At 42.6% G+C, this 13,638-nt stretch overlaps 1 protein-coding gene across 2 annotated transcripts in view; it reads left to right on the top strand.

The window, feature by feature from the left end:
* The window catches only part of CFAP52 (cilia and flagella associated protein 52), a 56,481-nt gene that overhangs the window by 31,513 nt on the left and 11,330 nt on the right, over positions 1-13,638 (top strand). For both annotated transcript variants that reach the window (XM_049861520.1, XM_049861521.1), the window contains 4 exons: positions 3,014-3,184; positions 6,621-6,769; positions 8,919-9,064; positions 13,316-13,467. In XM_049861520.1, coding sequence (XP_049717477.1) covers positions 3,014-3,184; positions 6,621-6,769; positions 8,919-9,064; positions 13,316-13,467 — 618 coding nt within the window. The remainder of the gene's footprint in view (positions 1-3,013; positions 3,185-6,620; positions 6,770-8,918; positions 9,065-13,315; positions 13,468-13,638) is intronic.

The following is a 13,638-nucleotide window of genomic DNA, read 5'->3' as shown; positions in this document are numbered from 1 at the left end:
TCTAGCAGAAGGGAAAATACAATAAGTAATAAACAAGATAAACTGAAAAGTACGTAGTTTTATAGGGTGATCAGTATAATGGAGATGAATGAAGTAGTTTAAGGGGGATTGGGGCTTAAAGGGGGGCAGCGGGGGATCAGGTTGCAATTTTACATTTAGTGGTCAGGGTAAGTCTTATTGAAAATATATTTTGACCAGTTTAAAGTGGCTGTATGAGGAAGAATAAGGAGGGAGAGGACTGTAGAACAATGCTGGACAGACTTTGGATACATGAGGTGAATATAATAAATGACAAACCCAAACCTGTTGCTGTCGAGGTGACTCATAGTGACCCTATAGCACAGAGTAGGAGAACTGCCCCACAGGGTTTCCAAGGAGTGCCTGGTGGATTTGAACTGCTAAGCTTTTGGTTAACAGCCGTAGCTCTTAACCACTAGGCCACCAGGGTTTCCATAATAAATTAGCTCTCTATTTTTTTCACCTCTTGTTTTTTTATTTTAATAATTTTTATTGTGCTTTAAGTGAAAGTTTACAAAACAAGTCAGTCTCTCACACAAGAACTTATATACACCTTGTTACATGCTCCCAATTGCTCTCCCCCTAATGAGACAGCCCGCTCCGTCCCTCCACTTTCTCTTTTCGTGTCCATTTCATCAGCTTCTAACTCCCTCTACCCTCTCATCTCCCCTCCAGGCAGGAGATGCCAACATAGTCTCAAGTGTCCACCTGATCCAGGAAGCTCACTCCTCACCAGCATCCCTCCTCAATCCATTGTCCAGTCCAATCCATGTCTGAAGAGTTGGCTTTGGGAATGGTTCCTGTCCTGGGCCAACAGAAGGTCTGGGGGCCATGACCACCGGGGTCCTTCTAGTCTCAGTCAGACCATTAAGTCTGGTCTTTTTATGAGAATTTGGGGTCTGCATCCCACTGCTCTCCTGCTCTCTTAGGGGTTCTCTGTTGTGTTCCCTGTCAGGGCAGTCATCGGTTGTAGCCGGGCACCATCTAGTTCTTCTGGTCTCAGGCTGATGTAGTCTCTGGTTCATGTGGCCCTTTCTGTCTCTTGGGCTCGTAATTACCTTGTGTCCTTGGTGTTCTTCATTCTCCTTTGATCCAGGTAGGTCGAGACCAATCGATGCATCTCAGATGGCCGCTTGCTAGCGTTTAAGACCCCAGACGCCACTTTCCAAAGTGTCACCTCTTGTTTTTAATATGCAGTTGCTCACGTTGTGATGAAGATAATGAGACTCCGCAATTATTATAAGATTCTGCCTCCAGAAAATATGCTATTAATGTCTCCAAAATAACCCTGTGTGGCAGAGAGGCTCAAATTGGATGCAGGGATTTCTGCCTCCTTAGATTTTAGTAGATTGATAAAGCAGCTCACATGAAAAGTCGTGGAGATTAAAAAAGGAAGGAATGTGCTCAGAACAGACTGCTAAAGTCGTGATGCCTTTGGCCTTACCCTCCTTTGCTCTGGGGCATCCCTTATGCCATAGCTCTGGGCTTCCCCTTGTCTTCTCGGGATCCCTTATGCCATAGCCAGTGCTTCCTGGTTGCTCCCTATGAGCTCTCGTGCTTTACCTCCATTGCCTCTAATCTTCCCTACAACTCTGTGATTGAGTAAACTGAGGCAACTTGTTGAGAGTCTCAGAGCTCTAGTTAGTGAAGAAGCTGGAATATTCTTTGGAGTCCATTTTATTAAAATCCTTGCTTTAAACGTTCTTTCTTCATTAACTGTTCTGTGTCCTACCAACAAATAACCTTTCTAAAACACTGCATTTCTCAGTCTGCTTCCTTGTCCAAAGCCCCCATTGAATGCTTATTGTCAAAACTAAATTAGGAGGTTGTTGAATTGGTGTGTCTCTTGTTGTGTGTATTTTCACCACACACACGCACACACACACACACAATTCCTCATGAGGGACAAATAGGCACAGAATTCAGATAAATAAAAAGAAGAGTAGGCTCTTGAGTGGGAACTTTCGACAAAATATAGATGCTATTTTCCCCTTAAAACAAAAACGAAAAACCTAAATTAGTTGCAGAGCAAGGTTTTGTGCTCCTGGCCTCACTTATTTATACATTCTGTAAACCAGACAAAACACTTCATGCTCATTAAAGATGGGGGGGGGGGTGGAGTCTAAAGTGTGGAAGAAGAAAAAAATAATCCCTGCAAGTTCTAGTGAAGACAACCACTGGTGACATTTTACTATTTTTTCTTTGTTATTCATATAAATTTTAAATAATATAAAATTTTGCATCCCGATTTTTTTTACTTAACGCAAGCCTCATAAACATTTCAATGTTACAGAGTAGCCTTTTAACCATCATTTGAATGGCCAGCTAAATACTCTATGAAGTTGATGGCTCATAGATCTTTCAACCATTCTGTTACCGTTGGCTATTTAGATTGTTTCCAACTTTTTCTCTTAAACAAGGGTATAATATCATTTTTTTATGATTTCAGGATTAGTTTCCAGAAATGGAATTAATAGAGTGTTTAATTGCCATGGTTCTGGTCATTTGCACCCATATGCCTACCCGGAATGTTCTCTGTTCATATTTTACCTGCGTTGCACAACACGTTTCAGATTGTATCCCGCTGATGAATCTTCCCTTACTATTTATTTAACCTTTGCTGACCATGGGGTGCACAATATTCCTGCCTCTACAACTGTGTCATCTCCTTGAGGTCATGTCCCAGGATACGTGCAGGATTTGTACACCGTAACGATTTAGATAAGGGGCCCTGGTGGCACAATGTTTAAGCACTCAGCTGCTAACTAAAAAGTGGGCAGCTTGAACCCACCAGTGTCTCCAAAGGAAAAAATGACCCGGCGATCTGTTTCTGTGAAGATTTCAGCCTAGGAAACCCTGCGTGGCAGTTCTACTCTGGTTCTCTGGGGTCACTATGAATTGAAATCAACTCGATGGCATACAACAATGATTTAGATGGTTAATAAGTATTTGTGATTGATCGAATGAATCTACTTTGCTTTTTTTCTTTTTAAAGGAAAATCCAGCTACAAGGTGGCATCACTTCCATCACACTTCGAGGTGAAGGACACCAGTTTTTTGTAGGGACAGAAGAATCGCACATTTATCGCATCAACTTCACAGATTTCAAAGAGACTCTCATTGCTACTTGTCACTGTGAAGCTGTTCAGGATATTGTCTTTCCATTGTAAGTAGAAGAGAAAAACATTTTCATCCTAAGCATTGAGATCACGTATATATGATGCCTTGTACAAGGGAATTTAATTTTATTAATTTATTTTCAACATCTCTTCATATAATTATGATTTCTCTCGTGTAAAAAGCATGGGGCCAGAGCCTGACCTCTGCTAACTTCACCAGAGGGAAAGAGAATCAACATCAACAGCCCAAGGCTGATTCCTCTCAGGTGGAGGTCAGACGTACCTCTCTCCCCCTTCTTTACCAATTCTGACACCAGCCTTCCCTTCCACGGCACACTCTACTTCTCTACTGTGTTAGATAATTCGTTGCCATGGTCACACAGAACTCACAGACAATACTCATGATTGTGGGTTTTATTAGGGAAATAACAAGTTACAATTCAGGTTCGGGAATGCTCAGGATACAGTTCTTTGATTAGGAGAAATTCTTAGCAGTGCCGGCATGTAGATCTCTCCCTGACCCTCAGCCCCTTGGCCCCTCGGCCCCTTGGCCCTTCTGCCCCTCCGCCCCTCCGCCCCTCCGCCCCTCAGCCTGGCCTCTGCCCTGCTTGGCAAGTGTTACAAAGCTCTTTTAGCTCTCCTGATAAGTACCCTGAGGCACCCCACTCTGCTAGTAAGCCCCAGCCTGAAGGCGCTGAGCTCTAGCTCCTTGGGTCAGCAAACCTAGCTCCATGAAGTGCCTGGAGGCACCCTACTCCTCCAGGAAGTCTCCTGCCTGAAGGTGTTCAGCTTTCTCACTCTGTGGACCCAGAAGCCTACTGCACTATCTCCTGCCAGTCTCCTGTGGTTTCCTGCCTCTGCTGCCCACCTTTTTCTGCCCCTGCTTCTCACTGTCTTTGCTTTTATAGCTCTGTCTTTCTCTCTCTCAGCCTCCTGGTTCCAGGAACTTCTCAGCCCAGGACTCCCAGGTCCAAAGGACTCACTTCACTCCTGGCTCTTCTTTTTTGGTGGTGGTGAGATCCTTTCTTCCCACCTCTGGTAGGGCTCATTTTAAATCTAGCAGGAGGGCAAAACTGAGCATTCCCTTTGTTAGGCTTCCATATACCTTCTTTGCATGTTGTTAGGTGCTGTTGAGTCGGTTCCAACTCATAGTGACTCTATGCACAACAGAACAACACGCTGCCTGGTCCTGCCCCATCCCCACAGGTGTTGCTATGCTTGAGCCCATTCTTGCAGCTACTGCATCAGTCTATCTCATCAAGGGCCTTCCTATACTTTATCAAGCATGATGTCCTTCTCCAGGGGCTGATTCCTCCTGAAAACAAGTCCAAAGTATGTGAGACGTAGTCTTGCCATCCTTGCTCCTAAGGAGCATTCTGGTTGTACTTCTTCCAAGACAGATTTGTTCATTCTTTTGGCAGTCATTGTGTGTGGGTCACAAAGACTACGGCTAAAAGGGCTATATTAAGTAATTCGCTGCACTGCATCTCTTTCAAATTCTCTGATGTAGTGAAATTATTTTAACAGACTTGCCATTGCCTTCACCATGTAGTTACAGTAGTTTTCCCAACTCAGATTTGGGCTTCTTTAGAATTTTGACTTTTCTAGTAAACCCATCATGTAAAGAATATAACAGACTAGCAGAACTTTTCTATGTTTTTCTCAGTGCTGTCTGGAATAAGCTTAGTGGTACCTTCTTGCAAACCTCTTTCACGTCATTTGTTTGTATGTCTTTGGTTCTCCAGATTTGGCAGACCTGGGGGTGGTGGGCATAAGAGGCCTCCCGGATCTAGTGGCTGTATTTCTCGGTAAATGCCACACAGAACAAGCGAATAGCCATCCGTGAATGTGAAGATTGTATGTCAACTTGGCTGGGCCGTGATTCTCGGTGGTTTGGCAGTTGTATGATGATGTGGTCACTTCCACGATGAGATTTGATATAATGTGATCACCTCCATGATGGGATCTGCTGTGAGTAGCCAATCAGTCGAAAGGAAGTTTCCTTGGGGGTGTGGCCTGCATCCCATATAGGTGGACTCTCTGGCAAGGCTGAAGGCTTTTGCTTTCCCTGGATCCTTTGCTTTCCCTGGATCCTGCAACTGGCTCCTGTTTGTCTGACCTCCAGTTCTTGGGTCTTGAGGTAGCAGCTTACCTGCCGTCTTGCCTGCTGATCTGGGGATTTGTTGGTCTTCATAGCCTGTGAGAAAGAGCCTTGCCCTCTGACCTGTTGATCTTGGGTTTGCCAGCCCCTGCAGCTATGTGAATCAGGAGAAGCCCCTATCCTGACCCAGGGATTTGGGACATTCCAGCCTCTACAATCATCTGAGCCGTTTCCTTGATAAAAATCTCTCTCTATATATATTTATACACTTTACTGGTTTTGCTTCTCTAGAGAATCCAGCCTAAAACACCATCAAAAAGAACTTCGGTCATGGTTTGCCATTATTTGATGATGAAACACATTTTGTCCTTGGTAAGATCCATTCCAGGAAGTTGGTCAGACAGTTTTTGCTCTGAACGTCCTCATTATTTAGCTTGAATTTACGAAATTCAAAAGCATTGTTGTTTAGATTAGTGAGACTCACTTTCAAAACTCAATCCTGAGATCATGAGATCGGGATTCCCTGAGTCCTTATGATTAGGTTCTTACGAATATTTCTAATAGTGAACATGGTGGGTGTTTTCTCACCGTATGAATCTGTATTTGAAAATAAATCAATCATTTACTTTAATTGTGGTAAAAATATACTTAACAAAACATTTGCCAATTCAATAATTTCTATACGTATAATTCAGTGACATCGATTGTATTCTTCATTTTGTGCAACCATTCTCACTATCCTTTTCTGAATTATTCCACCACTATCAACATAAAGTGTACAATCTTTTGACATATTGGTACTTTCTTATATGTCTATTTACAAGTTATCCTTTTTTAAAAAAAAAAAAAACCTGGCAGACAAATTTACTGGGCTTTTCTTCCTTGCCCACATCTCATTATTTCCTCAAAACTAAGCAAAGAAGTGTCTGGGTTGTCTGCAAACATAAATCCTAGCACCCTTATCATTTTCTCCTTTGAAGTTTTAGTGAGATTGTCTACTTTACATTTAAGGGTTTGTTGAGCCTCTTTTAATATAAATATTCCACAGATATATTTATCTCAAGAGATGTTACTTACCGGCCTCTAGTCTACCAGAGCATTGAGAGATTCTTAAATTGATTTTTTGTTTTTGAGCAGCTTTGCCTTACCCTTCCTAAAGGAAAAGGACTACAAAAAATTGACCACAGATGACCTGAGGGCATCGAAAGCTATTTTACACCAGAAACTTTTAAGATCATCAAGCCTTTGGAGAGTCAGTGAAATCTAAAACGCACCCTTCCCTATATCCTGGTGAAACACATTTTATTGTCAGAGATGCATCTGAGAAGCAGTGTCTGTCTTTTATGGCCGCACCTCTCAGCCTCTTTATGGTGTCTTTGCAGTGGCACTGCTGAGCTATTTGCTACCTGTGCCAAGAAAGACATCAGAGTGTGGCACACGTTGTCCAACAGGGAGCTGCTGCGGATCACTGTGCCCAACATGACCTGCCACGGCATTGATTTCATGAGAGATGGGAAGAGCATTGTTTCAGGTAACATCCCCCTGTCAAGATTCGGATTCGGGCTCCGGCCATGGATTTGATTCTCGTCATTCTCTTTCTACAGTAGTCTCCATGTGGGAGTCACCTGGAATAGCCTCCCACTGCCTACCCCTCTCCTTTCTTATAATCTAGACTCTCTTTTGAGTTCTCCTCCAGCTGGGAGACTTTCAGAGCTAGGAAGAACCAAACAGTAATTTCTCTTCTCCCAGATTGCTGCATATAGCACATTATCTTTCTCTAGAGCACAGAAATTTAGTAAATGCAATTACAATGTGGTTTTGAGGACTTACTGAGCACAGGGCACAAAAACAAAAAAACAAACGAACAAAAAAACCCGAGATACAAATCCAAATCAAACCAAGTTATGCCCCCAAGGGAGTTTATTTTTAATTCAATATATTATTTTATACCAAAGTATTTTAGCTATAAATTACAAACACCATGATATTCCACCTCTTGATACTTCAGCAGGCATCTCAAAAAATAATATTTTCCTATGAAATAACAATTTCTTAATATTTTCTTACGTCCAATACATATGCAAATTTCTCAGTGGTCAAAAAATAAATTTACTGGTTCACATCAATGAAAAGTCAAGAGGCTGGATCTTTAGATGCAGCTATTAACATGATGAGATCAAGAACCCATCTCATTCCCTCTCTTCTTGGCTCTGTTTCCTCCATGTTGGCTTCTTTCTCAGGCACGTCTTCTCACTTCTGTTATCTCCACCCTAGTCCTAGCCACCATCAGCTCTCTCCTAGCTTACTCTAATGGCTTCCTACCAGGACTCCCTGTGTGTACATTTGCCCATTACCCTCTTTCTCCAGTCTATTCTGTTTTTAAATGTAAGGCAGATTATATCATTTCTAAAGCTCCAAAGACAAAGTCCCTGAAATGGCCTACAAGACCCTACATGATGTCTCTCTGCCACCTCTACCTTCTTACCTCTGATTTTTCTCTTACTCCTCACCCTTCCAGCCATCCTTGGTTCTTTGCAGTTCCTCAAACACACTGGGCATATGAACTTTGCTCTAGTTCTGTCTGCCTGGAATGTTCTTCCCCCAGAGGCCCCCATGGCTCACTCCTGCACTCCCCCACTTCCTTCAAATCTTTGGTGAACTGAGATCTACCTTGAGCATCCTATTTAAAACTGGTCAAGAGGTGACACTAAAGCCAGCCTTAGGAAGACCTGGGAAGAGCATTCCAGACAGACGGAATAGAAAGTGCAAAGGCCCTGGGGATGGGAAATCACTGGGTAGTGTATTGGGAGCTTTAGTAGTATTAGGGGAGGTTGAAAAGCTAGGTAGGGGGAGGATAGTAGTTACTGCGTAGGATTAAGAAATTTGGATTTTTATTCTGAGTGCAGTGAGAAAAACTTCTGGAAGTCTTAATCAGGGAGGTGACATGGTTTTAAAAGCTCACCGTGGCTCCTGTGTAGATAACGGATTGTAGGGGAGCAAGGGTGGAAGCCAGAGGAGGCTGTTCTAATAATCCGAGAAAGAGATGGTGGTGGTGGCCTGGACGAGGGTGGTTGCAGTGGAAGGGTTGAGAAGTGATTGTATTCTGGATGTTTTCTAAAGGTACAGCTGATGGGACTTGTGGATAGATTGAATGTGTGGGGTGGGGGGCAGTGTGGAGTAGAGCAGAATCAAAGATGCTCTGAGCTTCTTGGCTTGAGCAACTGATGAATGACGTCATCTTCTATTAAGATGGGGAAGAAGGTGGGGTAAGGAGCATCAGATTTAAGGCTGTGTGGCAGAAAGTCAGTGCTTTATCCGAAAATATGGGAAATTCTACATCCCAGGGGCGATATCAACTAGAAAGTTGTGTGTACAAGTCTGCAGCTCATGGAGAGATGGGAGCTGGCCTCCCTACTTCCTTCACTTCCCACCTCCCTTACCTGGGGTGGGATACACCTGGAGGCAAGTTCAACCAAGACAAAGAACTTTTTTGCCTCAGCCAGGTGTTACCAGTTTGGGACATTAGGGGGAACAGGGATGTAATTACTGGCAGTTGTGGGGGCTTCCTCTTTCTTCTATCACCCTCATACTCCCCAGACCTGATGATGTAGGACAGCAGCACTCTGTGGAGAGGACAAGTCTACTGATCCCGCCTGCTTTTTGTTTCCCTTTCATGCCAGCGTGGGATGACGGTAAAATCCGAGCCTTCGCCCCAGAGACAGGCCGACTGATGTATGTCATTAACAGCGCTCACAGGATCAGAGTGACTGCCATCGCTACCACCAGCGACTGTAAAAGGGTCATCAGTGGCGGTGGGGAAGGAGAGGTACTGTTTCTGAAAGCAGACTCTTTCTAAAACAGAGCCCTTGATTTAGAGCACCTGGCCCACAGGAGGCCATCAATTTGATTTTTAAATACATACCTGTACTAGGATTCTGGCAGGACCAAATGAAGATTTTGTTTACATTCTAAAATACATCATAAATTAAAATCCTAATAATATAATTATACATATAAATATATTTGTTCTGAGAAAAGACAGGCGTGAATTCTGATTCTATATAGAGTTGAGCTATGAATCCACGAACACTGAGTGCTTACTCTTTGCCAGGTCCACATTGATAGACTGTCACATGTGGGGTGGGGATAGGATGGACAAGGGGTTTTTACTGGCACATATTGTCATCTCATAATTTATTTTGCAAATTCAGCTTCAAAGGGGTTATTTTCTCTTCAAGAAACCTTCCATGGCTTTCGGCAGCCTGTTAACCAGGTGGCAAAGGGACATCCGTTCATAATCCCCAGGTCCAAATTCCAAGGTGGTGCTTTGCCAGAGATTTGGGGTAACTCCTTTTTTCCCGAGGACCACAGTTATATAAATTTTTATATAAGTCTTTATCTTTTAAGGCAGATGATATTTTTAAAACTAACCCTTTAATGCAACCAGGGGTTTTGACTGTTATTTTGTAATTACACTCAGCCTTCTCTTCCATCACTTCAAGGAGTCTAAAAGGCCTCCGGCTCATTTTGTATCCCAAAGTCTTCCCTTCCTCTACCTAGGAATTCTGTCTGTCTGTCAGTTTTTTCTTAGCTGCACGCATTTTTTCCCCTTCTCTTCTTGACACTGTCATAGGAAAAGCTTCTTGGGGAGAAGAAACAGCATCCTGATGCAGCCTTTAGTAGAGTTTAGACAATAAAGCTTAGTGGCTGAGAGTTTGGGTTGCCCAATATTACATCATTTGATTTCTTGACTGCTGCTTCCGTGGGCATTGATTGTGGATCCAAGGTTTATTGGTCCAGTTGTGAGGATTTTTGTTTTCCTTATGTTGAGGTGTAATCCATACTGAAGGCTCTAGTCTTTGATCTTTATCAGTAAGTGCTTTAAGCCCTCTTCACTTTCAGCAAGCAAGAGTATGTCATCTGCATGTTACAGGTTGTTAATGAGTCTTTCTCCAATTCTAACGCTGCATTCTTCTTCATATAGTCCAGCGTTTTGGATTATTTGCTTAGCATACGGATTGAATAAGTATGGTGAAAGAATACAGCCCTGAGGCACACCTTCCTGTTTTTAAACCGTGCAGTATCCCCTCGTTCTGTTCCAATGACTGCCTCTTGGTCTATGTACGGGTTCTGCTTGAGCACAACTATGTGTTCTGGAATTCCTATTCTTCCCAATATTATTATTGGTTATGAACCACACAATCAAATAACGAGGAGTGTGTCAATAAAACAGAGGTAAACATCTTTCTGGTATTCTCTGCTTTCAGCCAAGATCCATCTGACATCAGAAATGATATCCCTTGTTGCATATCCTCTTCCGAATCTGGCTTGAATTTTTAGCATTTCCCTGTTGATGTACTGCTACTTGTTTTTGAATCATCTTCAGCATCATTTTACTTGAGTATGATATTAATGATATTATTCAACAATCTCCTCATTCCGTTGGATCATTTTTCTTTGGAATGAGCAAATATATGGATCTCTTTCAGTCGGTTGGCCAGGTAACTGTCTTCCTAATTTCTTCTCATAGATGAGTGAGCACTTCCGGTGTCGTATCCATTTGTTGAAACATTTCAATTGGTATTTCATCCATTCCTAGAGGCTTGTTTTTCACAATGCCTTCAGTGCAGCTTGGACTTCTTCCTTCAGAACCATCGGTTCTTGATCATGTGCCACCTCTTGAAATAGTTGAACGTCAACAAATTCTTTTTGGTACAGTGACTGTGTATTCCTTCATTGTTCTTTTGTTACTTCCTGCATTCTTCAATATTTTGCCCATGATAACCAACCAAACCCATTGCCGTTGAGTTGATTCCAACATATAGGCCCTATAAGATAGAGTAGAACTACCCACAGGGTTTCCAAGGAGTGGCTGGTGGATTTGAACCACCAGTCTTTTGGTTAGCAGCTGTAGCTCTTAACCACCGAGCCACTAGGACTCCGTTTTGCCCATAGAATACTTCAATATTGCAACTCGAGGCTTGAATTTTTTCTTCAGTTCTTTCAGCTTGAAAAATGCCGAGCATGTTCTTCCTTTTTGGTTTTCTAACTTCAGGCCTTTGCACATTTCATTATAATACTTTGTCTTCTCAAGCCACTCTTTGAAATCGTCCATTCAGCTCTTTTACTTCATCATTTCTTCCTTTCTTTTTAACTGTTTACTCTATGTTCAAGAGCAAGTCTCAGAGTCTCATCCATTTTAGGCTTTTCTTTCTTTCCTGTGTTTTTAATGACCTTTTGCTCTGTTGACATATGATGTCCTTAATGTCATCCTACAACTTGTCTGGTCATCAATCATTAGTGTTCAGTGCTTCAAATGTTTCTTGAGATGGTCTCTAAATTCAGGTAGAATATACTCAAGGTCATACTTTGGCTCTCGTAGGCTTGTTTTAATTTTCTTCAGCTCCAACTTGAAGTTGCATATGAGCAATTGATTGTCTGTTCTGCAATTCTCCCCTGGCCTTGTTCTGTGTAGGCACGTTATTTACATGGGTGCATTATTTGTGAAAAAATACGGTAGACAAATTATTTCACTTGGCTTAGCCGTGGCCCTTGCATTATTGGTTTTAGTAGTGGATGTCTGATAAATTTCTCAGCCTGAAGGTAGAGACAGGTACAGGCTCCATGGAAGATGATTATATTTTATGCATGAATATTCCTGGCCTTCAACTTAGCATTCCCACTCCATACAACTGAGATGAGAACATGGAATTTACGAAAAAAAAAAAAAAAAGTCAAGCACAGCAGAGGTTAAAAAGCTCTTGGGATTCTTATCTTTTCAAAAATATCAAGCTTGTTTTAAAAGGACAAATATTGTATAAGACCACTATTTTAAGAAGTCAGAGAAATAGTTTAAACAGAGAAGAGAATATTCTTTGATGGTTACAAGGCAGGGGAGGGAGGGAAGGAGGGAGAGGGATTTTCACTAATAAAATAGTAGATAAGATCTATTTTAGGTGAAGGGAAAGACCACATACAATACAGGAGAGGTCAGCACAGCTGGACTAAACCAAAAGCAAAGAAGTTTCCTGAACAAGCTGAACACTTTGAAGGACAGTGTAGCAGGGGCGGGGGTTTGGGGACCGTGGTTTGCGGGGACATCTAAGTTAATTGGCATAATAAAATCTATTAAGAAAACATTCTGCATCCCACTTTGGCAAGTGGTGTCTCTGGTCTTAAACAGTAGCAATCGGCCATCTAAGATGCATCTATGGGTCTCAACCCACCTGGAGCAAAGGATAATGAAGAACACCAAAGACACAGGGTAATTATGAGCCCGAGAGACAGAAAGGGCCACGTAAACCAGAGACTACATCAGCCTGAGACCAGAAGAACTAGATGGTGCCTGGCTACAACCGATGACTGCCCTGACAGCGAACACAACAGAGAACCCCTGAGGGAGCAGGAGAGCAATGGGATGCAGACCCCAAATTCTCGTAAAAAGACTAGACTTAACGGTCTGACTGAGACTAGAATGACCTTGGAAGCCATGGTCCCCAGACCTTCTGTTAGCCCAAGACAGGAACCATTCCTTAAGCTAACTCTCCAGACAGGGATTAGACTAGACTATGGGTAGACAATGATACTGGTGAAGAATGAGCTTCTTGGATCAAGTAGACATGTGAGATTATGTTGGAATCTCCTGTCTGAAGGGGAGATGAGAAGGCAGAGAGGGTCAAAAGCTGGCTGAATGGATTTGAAAAGAAATAGAGGAGGGAAGGAGTGTGCTGTCTCATTGGGGGAGAGCAATCAGTAGTATACAGCAAGGTGTTTATAAATTTTTGTAATGAGAGCCCTACTTGATTTGTGAACTTTTTCTTAAAGCACAAAAAATTACAAAAAAAAAAAACAAAACTAAGCTTGTATTAAAAGGATGGAAACCCTGGTGGTGTAGTGGTTAAGAGCTACGGCTGCTAATCAAAAGGCCATCAGTTCAAATCCACCAGACGTTCCTTGGAAACCCTATGTGGCAGTTCTACTCTGTCCTGTAGGGTCGCTATGAGTTGGAATTGACTCAACAGGGAACAGGTTTGGTTTTTTGGTTTTGGTATTGAGAGGATGTGCTTTGTGGTTTCAGGTGAGGGTATGGCAGATAGGCTGCCAGACCCAGAAGCTGGAAGAGGCCCTGAAGGAACACAAGTCCTCTGTGTCCTGCATCAGAGTGAAGAAGAATAACGAGGAGTGCGTCACAGCCAGCACAGATGGGACTTGCATCATTTGGGATCTTGTGTAGGTTCCTGTGATGGGGAGGAGGAAGCGACACTGACTAAGCACCAGAATCTAGTGTTACACAGGACAAAACCCAACAACTGCAGCATCTCATTGAACTTGAGAGAAGGCTCAAATGAAGAGTAGGAATCTTATTTAAGGCGACAGTAAAAGGAACGTTCATCAGAAGGC

The sequence above is a fragment of the Elephas maximus genome, chromosome 19, assembly GCF_024166365.1.
Source record: "Elephas maximus indicus isolate mEleMax1 chromosome 19, mEleMax1 primary haplotype, whole genome shotgun sequence".
Lineage (NCBI taxonomy): Eukaryota > Metazoa > Chordata > Mammalia > Proboscidea > Elephantidae > Elephas > Elephas maximus.
The sequence above is the reverse complement of the archived record's forward strand: the minus strand, read 5'-3'. Positions and strand labels throughout refer to the sequence as shown.